Source organism: Schistocerca nitens, chromosome 6 (genome assembly GCF_023898315.1).
Source record: "Schistocerca nitens isolate TAMUIC-IGC-003100 chromosome 6, iqSchNite1.1, whole genome shotgun sequence".
NCBI classification, from domain to species: Eukaryota; Metazoa; Arthropoda; class Insecta; order Orthoptera; family Acrididae; genus Schistocerca; species Schistocerca nitens.
Window position 1 is genome coordinate 198,694,288 of NC_064619.1, and position 15,388 is coordinate 198,709,675.

The following is a 15,388-nucleotide window of genomic DNA, read 5'->3' on the forward strand; positions in this document are numbered from 1 at the left end:
TACCCCAAACACGTAAGTAGTTTTTAATTTTGCACGGACTTCTCTAACGCCCCTCGTACTTGTAGGACGCAGGCTAAGAATTGTCTTCCTATTACTCAGTACTAAGGCTCTCAAAGTCTGTGTCGAACTGGGCTCGAGCATCAATGGGCGACTGGCTAAGTCAGAGTTGACAAGGGACACTGAAGTCTGTCTTCGTGGAGGTGTGGCGCTGCCCGCTCTTTCCATTGGCATGCAGGCCAGCACCTTCTTAATGCCATTTCGTAGTACTGTGCTGGTCGTTGGGCAGTCGATGCTTCAGAACTGCACATTCCTCTCCCCCAAAATAGTCTCATCATTGTCATGTAAGCAGCCATCTTATGACAACAGGGGTAGGCGGTAATCTGGATGAGGTGAGGAGCCACGAGCCGCAGCTGGCACCGACGCCGAGCATTCCCTGACATTCGTCCCATGCTCTGAGGCCAGCGTCGGTTGGAAAACCCCCGAAAAGGCGCCCCCCCCCCTCTTCCTGAGCCAGTCCGACGAAAAACAGAGAGGGCAGTTATGAGGACGGCGCGGCGACAACGACGACGGCGCCGACGAGCGGCGTCAAGTTGAGCTGCTGCGGTGGCGAAGGCGACGGGTCCAACTCCATCGGTTATGCAGGTGGTGCTGAAGAGGCACCCAGGGGCAGACCACGAGATCCCGGTAAGATGTGAATCTGGGGACAGAAAATCTGCGGAAGAATCTCTCAAGCGTCAAGCACTAATCAGGTTCTGATGACGGAGCAGCAGCGCAGCAGCACCTCGAATTAAATACATCCAAGCGTCCAAATTGGGAAGAATCGTTCCTCTCTCCCAGCGCCTGGGGCGACCGGAAATTCTGAAATGAATAGAACCATTATGGGCAAAGCGATACTTGCAGAGTGTGGGAGGCACTGTATGCTGCTGTGAGTTCAGCAACTAGAACAGTGTGCGGTTGTGCCAGCCATGTAGAAGCTCCGCCGGTGACGGACCGTCACGGGGCTGGGAGCGGTACGTTGAGAGAAAGAGCATCAGCGCTTGCTCCCGTGTGTGGGAGGGACGTTGTTTGTTCATCTGTTGTTCGAACGTAAACACAAATCGTTCAGCTTCTCCGTTAGACTGAGGGTGAAACGGAGCACAAGGAAGGTGAGTGATACCGTTGGCTCTGCAAAACTGTTCAAAGTCCTGAACCATAAACTGTGGTGCGTTTTCTGTAACCAACACTTCAGGCAAACATATACGGGCACAGCAAACGGATATATGCTAAAAGAGTCCACAATAACAGGCCAACGAGTGTTCCAAAAGGAACCAGCAAAGTCAATATGCACTCGTTGCCATGACGACTGAGACCTTGGCCAAGCTAAAAACCTTTGCGATAGGGCCGATAGAGTTTTGGCAGAAGCGCAACTCAGTGACATCATCTGTCCAGTGTGAGCGACCGTGCTCGGCCAAGTACTGTGCCGACACGCTAACTGTTTTGTACGTACAATTCCCCAATTTCCTTGGTGGGGCAACAGCAACACATCTGTTTGCAACACTTTAGGAATAAGCACACGCTACTGTCCAGAGTCGTTTTGATATAAAATCATACCATGCTGGATGGAGAGGCTACGCCGACAAGCAAAATTTCGGCGCACAAAAGAATTCTGAACGTTTTTCACTGGATAAGGCCAATCAGTATGGATGTAGTGCAACAAAAGGTTCAAGTCAGCGTATGCTTCTGTGGCCTGAGCAATATTCTTATAGTGCAGAGGAAAAGTCTGTAAATGTTAGTGTCCTGCGAATCGATCTGACAGTAAGATGCGGCATTCGCATCGAATTCCGGATCAGGACCAACAGGAAGGCGAGAAAGGGCTTCAGTATTCGCATGCTTCGACGTGGGCCGGTACAATATTTCGTACTGATACTGTGACAACAACAAAGCCCAACGTTGCAGCTTCTGAGATGTGCATGGCGTAAAATAGATATGGATGGATGGAACAAAGACTGAAGTGGCTTACGATCCGTCACTATGTAAAACTTCCGACTAAACAGATAACAATAAAACTTTGTCATGCCATAGATAATAGTGAGCGCTTCCTTCTCGATTTTGGAATGGTTACGTTGAGTCTTGGTCAAGAACTTGGAAGCGAAAGCAATCGGCCTATCCTGTGAACCAAATGTGCGTGAGAGCACAACTCCGATTCTGGACGAAGAGGCGTCCAATGTCAAAACCACAGGCTGTCACTCAACAAGGCACTTTTAAGTCTCTGGAATGCATTCTGGCACCCTTTGCCAAACAAACGATGCAAAAGAGCCGCGATATGGGCTGCGTTGGGTATAAACCGGATATAGCGTGTCATCTTCCTGAGAACTGACTGCAATTCCGTCACGATCCGCTGGGCAGGGATGTCCCAGATGGTCTGTAAATGTGACTGTGGAGGACGAACGCCTTGGCTATTAAGAACATTGCCTAAGTACTGAATTTCGGTCTGAAAAAAAGACACATTTGTCCAGGCGACACTTCAAACCTATGGCTGAAAGTACTTGAAAAAGCGTACAAAGGTTGTTGCTCTGGTATACGTTCTGACACCACAATATGTCCAAGTAATTTGAACAAATGGTACTTCTGCAGTAAGATGTTCTAAGTAGTGTTGGAACATGGCAGGCGCGGAAGTGCTGCCAAAGCGTAAGTGCAAAAATTTCAACAAACCTAAATGTTTGTTGACCACAAACACTTTCTCAGACTCTTCATTAGTGACATTTGCAAACACGCATCGCGTAAGTCAGTTTTTGAAAAACAGCGGCCTGCAACAAGCCCGTCATTAATTCCTCCGAGTGAGGCTATATGTAAGTATCAATTATTGTTTGAGGATTCACAGTGGATTTAAAATCAACGCAAAGACGAAGTCTTTCAGAAGGCTTTGGTGAGATTGCTAAGGGAGAAGCCCATTGACTAGCCTGGAGAGGGGCAATAACGCTATTGTCTTTCCTTTGTTTAAGTTCATTTGCAACTTTGTCTGTAAATACATGAGGGATGAGACGCGCCCGAAAAGACTTAGGTTGCCCATTGTCCTTCATAGTAATGTTCAAAATGTGTGTGAATCCTAAGGGACCAAACTGCTGAGGTCATCGATCCCTAGACTTACACACTGCTTAAACTAACTTATGCTAAGAACAACACACACACACCCATGACCAAAGGAGGATTCGAACCTCCGGCAGGAGGCGCCGATCAATTAGTGACACGACGCCTTAAACCGCGCGTCCACTCCGCGTGACTCATTGTAATATGAGCCACAAAATTATTTGCTCTGCTGTCTTTCAGAAAATAAATCAGGAAATTCTGCAACCTATTGAGTAACACTGACTTTTGGGTTCAAAGCAGAAACAGGAAATACATTGTCCTGAATACGAAGACCAAACAAATCAAATAAATCTAACCCAAAAATATTTTCAGTCTCGCGATGCAAAATTGTAAATGTCACTGCTCTGGTGTGAAACTGGAATGTGGCAGGCAAACTATTTGTACCAAGTACTGGAATGCCCTGACCGTTTACGCAGTAAATTGCGTGCAAAATTTTGTCAACTGCGGCAAGCCCAACAGTTCATAAGCGCCACGATTAAGCAGTGTCACGGAAGCGCCGGTGTCTGAAGTCGCACACAACTTGCAGCAATGCGTAAGTTCACGAACAGTTTGTTTGACTGTCGTTGCACAGTACCCGGGCGGGGTGAAGGCACATCCTGAATTTGGTCATTACTGGTGCCGCTAGTCGGTTTAGAAAAAACTGCATTCACTGAATGAGAAGTTGCTCCACGCTTACCAGAGAGAACGTGGGTAGAGTTCTTTTTTATTGCAAGCACACAGACTGTACATGACCTGGCTTTTGTGCTTAGAAAAGCAGGGGGGACATGATTTCACAGCAGACACATGCGTTGACACTAGTTTACTCTGTCCGTGGTGCGGTAGCCTGTTTGCGCGTGGTCGTTGGTCGCAAGGCTGTTCCTGTTTCCCACTTTGTCTTACACTGCAAATGGTAGCTACCTCAAAGTTTCCAAGGCACTAACACACGAGCCCTGACGTTCAATAATTTGTAACACTTGTTTCAAAGTAGGATCAGAATGTTTGAGAATTTGTTCATGAGTATGACAGATAACTAATGAGGAGGTATTGAACATAATTGGGGAGAAGAGGAGTTTGTGGCACAACTTGACAAGGGAAGGAGGGACCGGTTGGTAGGACATGTTCTGAGGCATCAAGGGATCACAAATTTAGCATTGGAGAGCAGCGTGGAAGGTAAAAATAGTAGAGGGAGACGAAGAGATGAATACACTAAGCAGATTCAGAAGGATGTAGGTTGCAGTAAGTACTGGGAGATGAAGAAGCTTGCACAGGATAGGGTAGCATGGAGAGCTGCATCAAACCAGTCTCAGGACTGAAGACCACAACAACAACAACATGACTGTCTGGTACCTTGTACATAACTGCATCGCAAATCGTTGCATCACTATATTACTGTCCACGGCTACATTGAAAACGACACTGTCGTGTCAAACCTAGAAGTTCAGTGACCCACTGACGGTTGTTTACATTAGATTAGATTAGTTTTTCGTTCCATAGATCCGTGCTGAGGATATCCACTTGGATGTGGAACGTGTCAATATTTTTCTTTTTTGTTTTTCTTTTTTCTTTTTTAAACTTAAATAACAATACTAATAGTATGAATATATACATCATTTGTTTCTATTAAAAAATTCATCAATGGAGTAGAAGGAGCTGACCACTAGTAAGTCTTTCAGGCTCCTTTTAAACTGATCTTTATTTGTAACTAAATTTTTTATGTTTGCTGGCAAATTATTGAAGATGAGTGTTCCTGAGTAGTGGACCCCTTTTTGAACTAAAGTAAGTGTTTTTAAGTCCTTGTGCAGATCATTTTTGTTCCTGGTATTGTATGTATGAACTGAGCTGTTTCTTGGAAAAAAGAGATATATTATTTAGGACATTTCATTAAGGAGTAAATATACTGAGAGGCAGTAATTAGTATACCCAGTTCTTTGAAGAGGTTTCTACAGGACGTCCGTGAATTTACTCCACAAATAATTTGTATTACACGCTTTTGGACTCTGAAAACTTTTGTTTAACTTGAAGAGTTACCCCAAAATATTATACCATATGACATTATGGAATGAAAGTAGGCAAAGTATGCAAACTTTTTCATTTTTATGTCGCCTATGTCTGTTCTGGCTTTTTCCGCAGTTAAAAGAACTTATAACGAGCTGCAACAACCTGTAGCTGGTCCTCACAGTACTTAGTGAGGGTGGAAACTAAATCTTCAAAAACTAGTAACTCCAGCGATTAGTCGGGAATAACTTCTGGGCGAGGCGGTAAACTCCTGCGCTGGCCGTTGACAAGAAATAAGAAAATTTCGCGGTAACTTGCACTTGATGTGTTGCACAATGAGTATCCAACTGACTGTAGTACTCGTTCTACTCCTCTTGCTGTGCACTGAAAGGTTGGAACGGTGGAATGCACAGAGACAATGCCGTGGAAGTGGCTGGCCATTGCGGCGGAGTTGATCCAGCAGTGCAGCGGTGAGCTCGTGGACCGTCGTCATCAACTGCGACATTTGGTGGTCCTGAAACTGAATAAATTTCATTATATCAAAGCCAGCAACAACTGGAGGCGTGTGCACAGATGATGTAGGAAATGGGTTAGAGGCTATTTTTATGACAACAGCACTGCAACAAATGAATTCAAATACACAAAGAACAGAAGCGTTGCAGCTAGTCTCCAATAAAGAACACAATTAGTAGCAACGTTCCTCTGAAAGAAAAGAGAGAAATGTTAGTGACGCACTGTGATGGAGCGTCAAAGAGCGAAGGCAGCGTTGGTTCTGTAATCCGTAGCCCCAGATGTAGCGTCGGCTACTGTGGGTGTCAGCACTGATACAAACAAAGAAAGAGAGAAGTTGCGATGGCAAGTGGTAGGAATCCAAAATGATCTGTACAGTGAACTTTCTCATTAATGTAACACTTTATTTCTAAAAAAGAAAATAAACATAACTTAACTTGCTTCCTGTGCCTCCTACAGGCAAGTATTTTTTCACACTATTACTACTCGCAGAACGCAGGCTGAGTATCGTCTTCCTATTACTCAGTGCTGAGGTTCTCAGAGTCTACTACCGAACTGGATCCGACCAGCAATGGGCGGCTGGTTAAGTCAGCGTTCACAGGGGGCGCTGAACTCTGTCTTCCTGGAGGTGTGATGCTGTCTGCTCTTTCCATTGGCCTACTGGTCAGTGCCCTCTAGATACCGTTTCGCGGAGTTGCGCTGGTCGGTGTACAGTCGATGCTTTGCGACTCCACAGAAACCACTCAGACCACTCAAAATAGGGCATATGTCCGTATGAAGTATTTCGCTTCATATCCAAAATAGTCACCATTCCTCTTGGGACACCCTGTATAGTGGAATGGTTGGTCAACTAATCAGTCATGCAGCATTTGTTCGAATGTTCTTTGGGCAATTCTTGTACAGGTTATCGAAGCTAATGAAATAATTTGTGTCGTATGAGTTCATAGCTGTTAAGTGTTGTGGGTGAACTTAGGATATAATTTTATAGCAAGAACACACCACTTTTGGGAACAGTGATCTTCTTCCTTTAATATCTAAAAGATTACTCATAGCAACGACAAAAACTTCATAGAGTAAAAGCATGGAAAATAAAAGAAACTCTTAGGAGCAAAGATATTCACAACACAGAGTCAAGCACCACCGTAGGAGAGGAAACAAAGTTCTGATTTATTTACTTTAACTTTAACTGATCTTGACAGTCCATAGTACGGAGTATGAGTGCATCTGCTCCTTCCTGTGTTGTAACAATGTACATTTTCTCTGTGTTTTCCTTCCAATAACTTCTTCTTTGTGTAAATTAAATCATAGCATACTCATGTTACTACAGTCATGATATTCTGTTCCCAAAACAATGGTTTACAGTTTGTCTTGTATGAAGAATCAGTAACTACCCCAGTATTAAGATACTATGCACACAGCTAGAATTTCGCCATAAAATATTTCCTTTGTTATTATGCTTTGGAGGAACAGGTCTCCAGATATCTTCCGAAAAAAATGTGTGTGTAGTAGCAACATGTCTCCCAAAATTCTAAAACTTAAATGCAAAAAAAAAAAAAAAAAAAAAACTACGGCAGGGGTTTCTCTGTTGAATTATTTTGGCGAAAACATTTAGGAGACTGGCTCGAAAAAAACTGGTTACAATATTCAGCGTCACAAAATGGAAACAAGCTTACAGACGATATCTACCATAAAAAACGCAATTCAGAATAGGACACTACAGCACAGTCTTCAAACCAATGGAGATGAAACATTCATTTTAAACAGAGAGAGAGGGAGAGAAAGAGAGAGAGAGAGAGTTCGAACGAAAAGAAATCAGTAACATTTTAGGTCCAAATTACACTGAATAAGGGACATGTTGTCTGAAAGCAAATAAAAAAACTGAAAAGTATACCAACATTTGTTCAAATAGGACGAGAAGCAGGCTGAAATTCTATTGATACGATAAAAACATGGAAGCAACCATTTTAACTAGACAGATTGCTGATCTCTACAAAAGTCTCTGCAAAGCTAAAATTGAAATAATAAAATGAATTGGTACAGCAAGGAAAAGCTGAAGAAAGCATGAATAACTTAGCTTGACACAGCAGTTAGAACAAAATTTAGGCAGACAATTCATGACTGGGCAGATGATCTGACATAAAAACCCAAGAACACCACAACAACGTGGTCTGACAAATGGAAAGGTGCGCATTCCAATAGAATGAAAGTGATACGGAAAAAAACTAATACAAAACTCTGAAAATGCACTCATTGTCTTTGGCATGATAATCTCTGATTGGTTGACAGGTATCTGGTAAATTGTAATATAATTTTTTTATTATCTACACCTCTTATTGTAACTAAATCAACGTGCTGCTACCATTTTTCGGAAACTGAGTATGCCTACAGTAACGTTTTGAAAAATAGAGACTTTATCTTTACTTGGGGTGACTTTGTCGCACATGATTACATCTGTTCACATTAAGTAACAAAATGCTCTGTGCTCATCTCAAACCAATCAAAAATAATCATACATTTAACAGATTGTTGCTACAATTCAATGAAAAAGTTATTTTCAAAAATTGAGGTAAATAACTAATATTTAAGAGAGAAAATGAACAAGGAAAATACTAATTAGTTTATTTTCATTAGGCCACTCATTTCAAAAGCATAACACAATTTAAATGTTATGAAACTGATTACACATAGCTACCCAGTTCAAGAACAGAAAATGTTTCTTTTACAGACTTTTTCGGCTGGTTTATTTTGGACAAAATCCTCCCTGTAATACACCTTCTTAGCATCCGTTGAGCAAGTTAAATAGTCACCTCATTTCTTCTCTAGCTGTTCTAAGACCGACTCTCCTATCATGTCAACTTCATTTTTGCTTATTGGCAAGCATTCAAGAAGCTTTCTCCTCTTTAGTGAGACACAGTAAAAGCCAGACAGCATGATGGGGAAGAATTTCGTTTAAAGGAGTAATAAATTTGTAAAATAAGTTCTGGTAAGTGATAAAATATACAAAACTTCAGCCTAAAATTGTATGGGTCAAAGTTACCCCAAAACATGGGACAATATTCCGCATTGTGAAATATAGCCTGCATTTCGAGCCAACATGAAGAATTAGGAATTTGTTGTTTTACGGTTGAATTTAAACAAATGAAGCATTAACAAAAACTACTTACAAACTTAAAAGCAACTTCTGTAACAGACGAATGTGTGGAAGTTGGAATACCACTAGTCTGTCTCAACTAACAGACCTGTCACGCTGCAGTGGCCAGTTCGGAAACTTCATAAATAGTGTGAAAGAAACATTGCTAGTGCTGCTACAAGAAACATATATATTTGCTGAGATTTGTATGAGCTGCATGGCATAGAAACTTTTTATCCTCTGAGCTGATGTACTCCAGCTTACAGTACCAGTAATAATAATAATAATTTTTTGAAACAACACTGAGGACATCACTTTGGAGCAACATCCAGGAAATCACAATTTCCAGAAATATATACATTTAATTTAAGCTCTACAGTAGTAACAAACACTCATAACTTTAACAAAGTCATAATTTACATAACATGAAATCGAAGTGCACACTCACCATTACGAGTGTTTCACTTATACAGCAGTAAAAAAATGGCTCTGAGCACTATGGGACTCAACTTCTGAGGTCATTAGTCCCCTAGAACTTAGAACTAGTTAAACCTAACTAACCTAAGGACATCACACACATCCATGCCCGAGGCAGGATTCGAACCTGCGACCGTAGCGGTCTCTCGGTTCCAGACTGCAGCGCCTAGAACCGCACGGCCACTTCGGCCGGCTATACAGCAGTACAGCTGTAAACACAGGCCTGAAGCCTGTGGATATACGTGCTCATAAACGAGACAGATGCTATTTCTTTCATTGGTTTTGCCTTGAGTCAGGAAATTAGTCTTCATTTTACTCTTTTTTCTTAGTTGAGGGTCTTTACACAGCTTCATGTCGTTTGTTGGTACTATCTGTGAACATACGAACCATGTCGAATTTGTTGTTGTACAGGTGGAGTGCTAGAGGAGGGACGGCAGTAGTGGTAGGGGTTCCCATGCAGACAGGACAGCATGGCAAGGGAGGTGTCGCTATACAGCTTAAATCTTCACAAAAACGCCTATCTCGCAGAACTTATAATACACAGCTAGTGACTTAGCAAACAATCGTATTAACAAGATATGCCAGCATGATTAATAATTCGACAAGTCAACGGCTTATTATTAAAATGGCAATGGGTACAGGATTACGTTGACAGTGGGAGCGATTTATTTTCACCTGCCTTGCACACCTTTTCTTTTTTTCCTCTTGTTGTCATGTTGAAATTAACTTCTTTTCGCAAAACACCGCAGAATTTACACAACTTCACTTCACTAACATAGTAATGCAGCTGCAGTTCTGATAGAATCCTGAAACAGTCTACTATTAAACAAACAATTGAGGACAAGTAAGGCCAATACCTTGTCAAAAGCTGATACACTTGTATATCATAGTAGATAAGAAGGTTTTGCATGTTAGCTATAAGGAAAACTATTCACCGCTTTGCATGCTATCATTTGCTAAAATTCGTTTCAGTATCTTGAACTGTTTATGAAATATGAGGGATGTTACGAATAATTCACTTGCAGTCTTTCGTTTGCGTACACGAATGAACGTTAATGCACTACATACCATCCGTTCTCTGGAGATCAGTGATATAGCTCATAGCTCTCGTCTCCAGCTTAAGGGGCTCCGGAACGCCCTATACTTGCAATGTTAAAATTACGCTTATAAATTACATCTTTCCTCACAAAGTATTTGAGATAGGAAGTTGAACTTTTTACAGATTATTTATTGGAATATGGGCTACAACGTAACACAGGGATTTTACAAAATTTTAGTTCAGTTATTAATGATGATTTTTTTTCAATTGTAATGAAAATTCACAACACTTTTTTGCAATTTTTTATTTATATATTCAAAAATATACAGTTTTTTGGAAAAAGGCTGTGTCAAATTATGCAGAAGGTACTGTGTAACATTTACTGAAAGTTTGAAACAAATATGTTTGGAAGATCCTTAGAAAACATGTAATTAGTATGAGAAAATAAAAGTTTTGGAAATCGAGCGACAAAGATTGGATTAACTTTTTAGTTCATTCCAGGTCCATAGGATGGATTATCTTCATCCTCTGCAAACTCCTCCTCCAGCTTCCTCTTGTTCCTCCTCCTGTTTACTCTTGCTTGTATTTCTAGACTCTTTACAGCCCTGTCTGCAGCCCGAAGGCGTTCCTTGTCTAAAGCAAGCATCGCTCGTACCATGTTAGAACCTATCTTCATTCCCATATTTCTAAATACCTTTGGCTTTCCAACATTTCTCCTTTTCTTAAAAGCCTTCAGAGGATTTCTAATAACTTTACTTTTACTCATTATTATACTTCAACAAAACAGAGACTCAAGAAACAGAATTAATTACGAATATTTTCGACAGAGTAAATAAACATGAAACAATCGACAATCACACCAGCGATATATATTGAACCATCACAGGTTAGCCACAACACATACTTTATCTCACATCACTAAAATGTACCTGATGAACACGGACGTTAATAATAACACCATTTGACAGCAGTTTAACAGCGCCACAGAGGGGCACGCCCATGTAGAACACATTTCAAAAAAAAAAATTAAAAATAGTTGTAGTCTTCGGAATTGAATAAATTATATATCTATTAAAAGGTAATAGTCTGCAGATTCAGAAAACGCAAAAAAGTAAAAATTGAACTTTTCATGATTTTGAGCCTTTCCGGAGCCCCTTAAATAAAAATTCAATATGTTAGCTCCATTTCGTGTATAGCATTATACAGTCTAACACATACCAAACGAAAATTCATAGCAATCCCTATATTTCATTGCTAAGCATTCCAATTTTGGCAGTACCCTACTTAACACAGAAATATCAAAATAACTACAACTGTTAATGAAATGATAGGCTGTGAGACGCATGAGAACCAGTTTTTTTACCGAACAGTTTCTTTAAAACCGTTTGAGAAAGGATGCAGTGCAGATGTACACACACCTCCATTCACACAGTGTAGGTGGAAATGATGCGACTGCTCCTTGGAAACAGACGGTTGGACTCACCCAGCACTGAGAACGATGGGTTAAGTTATCTTGCAGAACATCTACAGTCAGCATGGAAACATGCTCCTTACATGCACAGAATGCTACCGATCAGATCATAAATCCGTCCAAGTGGGCAGGCCCTCACACAACAAATAGAAAAGTATCCTCTGTTAAATACAGCTAGTAATTTTTCAAATCCTTGCCATTTTACGCTTTTTTACCCTCTGAAAGTTAGCTGTGAAATTTGGAAACTGATATACAAAAGAAATGCAAATGCCTCTATTTTGATTGGCACTTGCTGTGTTGCTGATGCTGAAAGTCACTATACACTGGGTCATGTGTTAGTCACCTGACACATGTCCTAACCACGTATTACTAACAAATGATCCCTTGTATAGCAGTTAATAGCATCAAGGACACAGAATTTTCACACGTGAAGTGTTGAGAACAGTTCGAAATGTACAAAAAATATACTACGAAATTATTTCATTGAAATCACATGAAAATGACTCAGCTAATCGTTTGAAAATAAGCACCTGCAGTTGAAACTAAGTACCATTAACACAAATTTGAATGCAGCTAATACAAAACATTAAAGAAATAGGAAGATGAAATAAAGTTGTTGGACCTTCTGCCAGTGCAATGTTGTAATTCCACAAATAAATTAGTTTTCATTTATAACTTTTTCATTATATTCTATGTTGGGTTTATGAAACAAATAAATAATAATAATGTACTTGAAGATGGATTAGTGTGACCTAATGTGAACTATAGTATTAACTGCCACAACCCATGTACTTGAATCAGGCAGTGGGGCCACGTAGTAGTAGTAGTAGTAGTAGTAGTAACTTTATTCATCTGTAGCTCTCTTTTTACAAGGATATAAGACATGTCAAAGTATTTAAAAATCTAGATCAATTTAAAATAAGCTCATTCGTGTACACATATATTTACAGACTTCTAGTCAGAGACACTAATTAGATTTTCCACTGGTATACAATACTTTTTTTACAAATAACTTATTAAATAATGTAATGCCACACTGTTCACTTACATCTCACTGTCAGTCACTGCACACACTATACACACATTGTTTCATAACACTTCACTCACCACACACACACACACACACACACACACACACACACACACACTGGTGATCTCTGGGCCATTTTCTGTACCGCATCTTCCCATTTGCTATCCTGAAAAACTGAGTCAGCATCCCTCCATAGTGAGTGAGATGTTGAGCTCAGAAAGAGGAAGAGGTGTTTGTATTGTGCTGTGCATAGCTTGGGGGTAAGTATTCCTAGAAATGAAAAAAAGAATGAAAACAAAAAAAAACATAAAGTGAAGGTGTTATGTGGAATGTTGGATATTATTATTATTATTATTTATTTGTATACCATTTTTTATCAAACCCCTACTCTGTTTCATCTAAGAAATCCGTCAATGTATAAAATGTGTTGCATAACAGGTACTTTTTAGCTACCTTTTTAAATAAGTGTATTTTAGCAATTTCTTTAATCTCTATTCATAATTTATTCTACAGTTTTATTCCTTGCTAGAATATGCTGTTTTGAGTTTTATGTTTACTTTTTCTTGGTATATGTAAGTTGAGTCTACCTCTTGTTGCATGGTCATGGACAGAGCTGTTTGTGCAGTAATTACCAATGTTATTTTTGATGTGTATAACTGACTGGTAAATGTATTCAGATGAAGCAGTTAAAATCCCCAGTGTTTTGAACAGACCTTTACAATGAGCTCGACTAGTATTTTTGGTTATTATTCTTATGGATGTAGCACGTCCAACTTGTGTGGCAGTTCTCCTGAACGACAATCCACTCGGAAGGCCACAATTTGACCCCTTTCAAACTCGCTTAGTGGGCTGTAGGAAGCATGAGTGCATCTCTGTGATACAGTTGCCTGCCTGCTTCACACGTTTGAACTACACTGAGCCCTCTGACTGAGCATTCCCTGTCAAAGGGTAGACACACAAGGCGCTCTGTTAGCAATGCCACTACGCTATCTGCTGGAGGACGATGCTGAAACCATTGCCAGTACATCCAAAAATCGACGTCGTCTTTCTAGATTTATAGTTTCTTTCGGCAGTGTGTACTGAATTATAAAACGTAGCAAAATTTGTCATTATCTGTTACTGCGTAATCAGTAGGAGTATGACTGTTAGTGGCAACAATTCTGTAACACTGCAACACGAGTGCCTGGTACCAGTTCTTTAATATACTCGTATTTCCAGGGCAACCAGTATGACGTTTTCAAGGGACTCACTAATAATTTGTCGGGTGAGATTCTAACAGCAATTAATGGCGTCCCCGCCGCAGGCATGCAATGTGGACGCAGTATTGCGGCTGGGCGGCGCCGCCATCAGCTGGGCGGAGAGTTCGGAGGCGCCCCGCCAGGTGGCAGCACTACTCGCACTGGGCGCCGCTGCCTGCGCCGTCTACGTCACCGACTTCTGCTCCACCATCCGAAATGTCTTAGATCGGTGCGTCAACGCCTCACATTCTATCTCTCAGTAATCATTACTGCTGTTTCTAGGCTGTTGCTAAGCCATGTTCCCGCGGTATCCTTTCTTCCAGGAGTATTAGCCTTTCAAGTTTCGCAGGAGAACTTTGGTGAAGTTAGGAAGGTAGGAGACGATATACTGGAGGAAGTAAAGCTGTGAGGCCGGTTCCTGAGTAGGGGCCGTGTAGCTCTTAAAACATCTGCCCACGAAAGGCAAAGGTCACGAGTTCGAGTCTCGGTCCGGCACACAGTTTTAAACCTGCCAGGAAGTTTCATTACTGCTGTTGGTGTCATTTCCGTGACTTATATCTTAACTTGAAAACTTCAATTCGATTAACGACATTGATGGCTGAAGCTTCAACAAGATGAGTGCTAAGAGTCACTCGCAAGGTAATCGTAATTATTCCACGAACGCTACGTGTTTGATGTGTTGCCTATTTCGTCGGTACAGCCAATGACATAATTCGCGAGAGATTTTTCGTAATGCTGAATTTCAAGGCTTTACTGCCTGCTATGTAGCATAACAGGCAAGGAGACAGTGTTAACAACGTACAATCAACTCAAATTTGTCCATTCTGCACCTAATGGTCCGAAGTTAGGAGTTAACACAAGACGAGTATCAAGCAAAAACGGTTTAAGAGAAACGTCAGTTTTCTTCTACCATAAACCAAGGTAGGGAAATAGTCATATACGAGCATCGCAGCCAGAAATAATATTCTCAATGATGCGTCCATTTTTATATGACATGATGTGGAGTTCGTAAACGGATTTACTAACTCATCTGCAGTTTTATTTTTGCCACAACGTTTTAAGCTCTTCACAACTGACACGTGCTTTTAGACCACCAATAATAATTGAGATGCCACAGTTCAAACATATTAAACATTTCTTAACTAACGTTTGGTGGGTCGCTGAGGGGCTGATAAACACAGCTTCAGAGAAGGATGAGGCAAAACACATAAGCGTATTTATTTATCGATATTTGCATGAGTTTATGTCTATGTGTGAACCATTTTACGTGTTGGTGCAGTCCTCATAGTTGCGCGGAGATGGATGTAATGGTTTGCTATTATTTCTGATTGAGAAACATTTAAGTGAAACAGAAACCACTAACCATATGGGCTAGTACTAATCACACCTCAGA

At 40.8% G+C, this 15,388-nt stretch overlaps 1 protein-coding gene across 2 annotated transcripts in view; it reads left to right on the forward strand.

The window, feature by feature from the left end:
* LOC126263186 (uncharacterized) overlaps positions 1–15,388 on the forward strand; it is a 269,073-nt gene that overhangs the window by 189,039 nt on the left and 64,646 nt on the right. The window contains exon 3 of one of the 2 annotated variants that reach the window (XM_049960243.1): positions 14,061–14,224. The exons of the other annotated variant lie outside the window; for it this stretch is intronic. Within the exon in view, the coding sequence (XP_049816200.1) occupies positions 14,061–14,224 (164 nt within the window). The remainder of the gene's footprint in view (positions 1–14,060; positions 14,225–15,388) is intronic. 2 annotated transcript variants of the gene reach the window in all.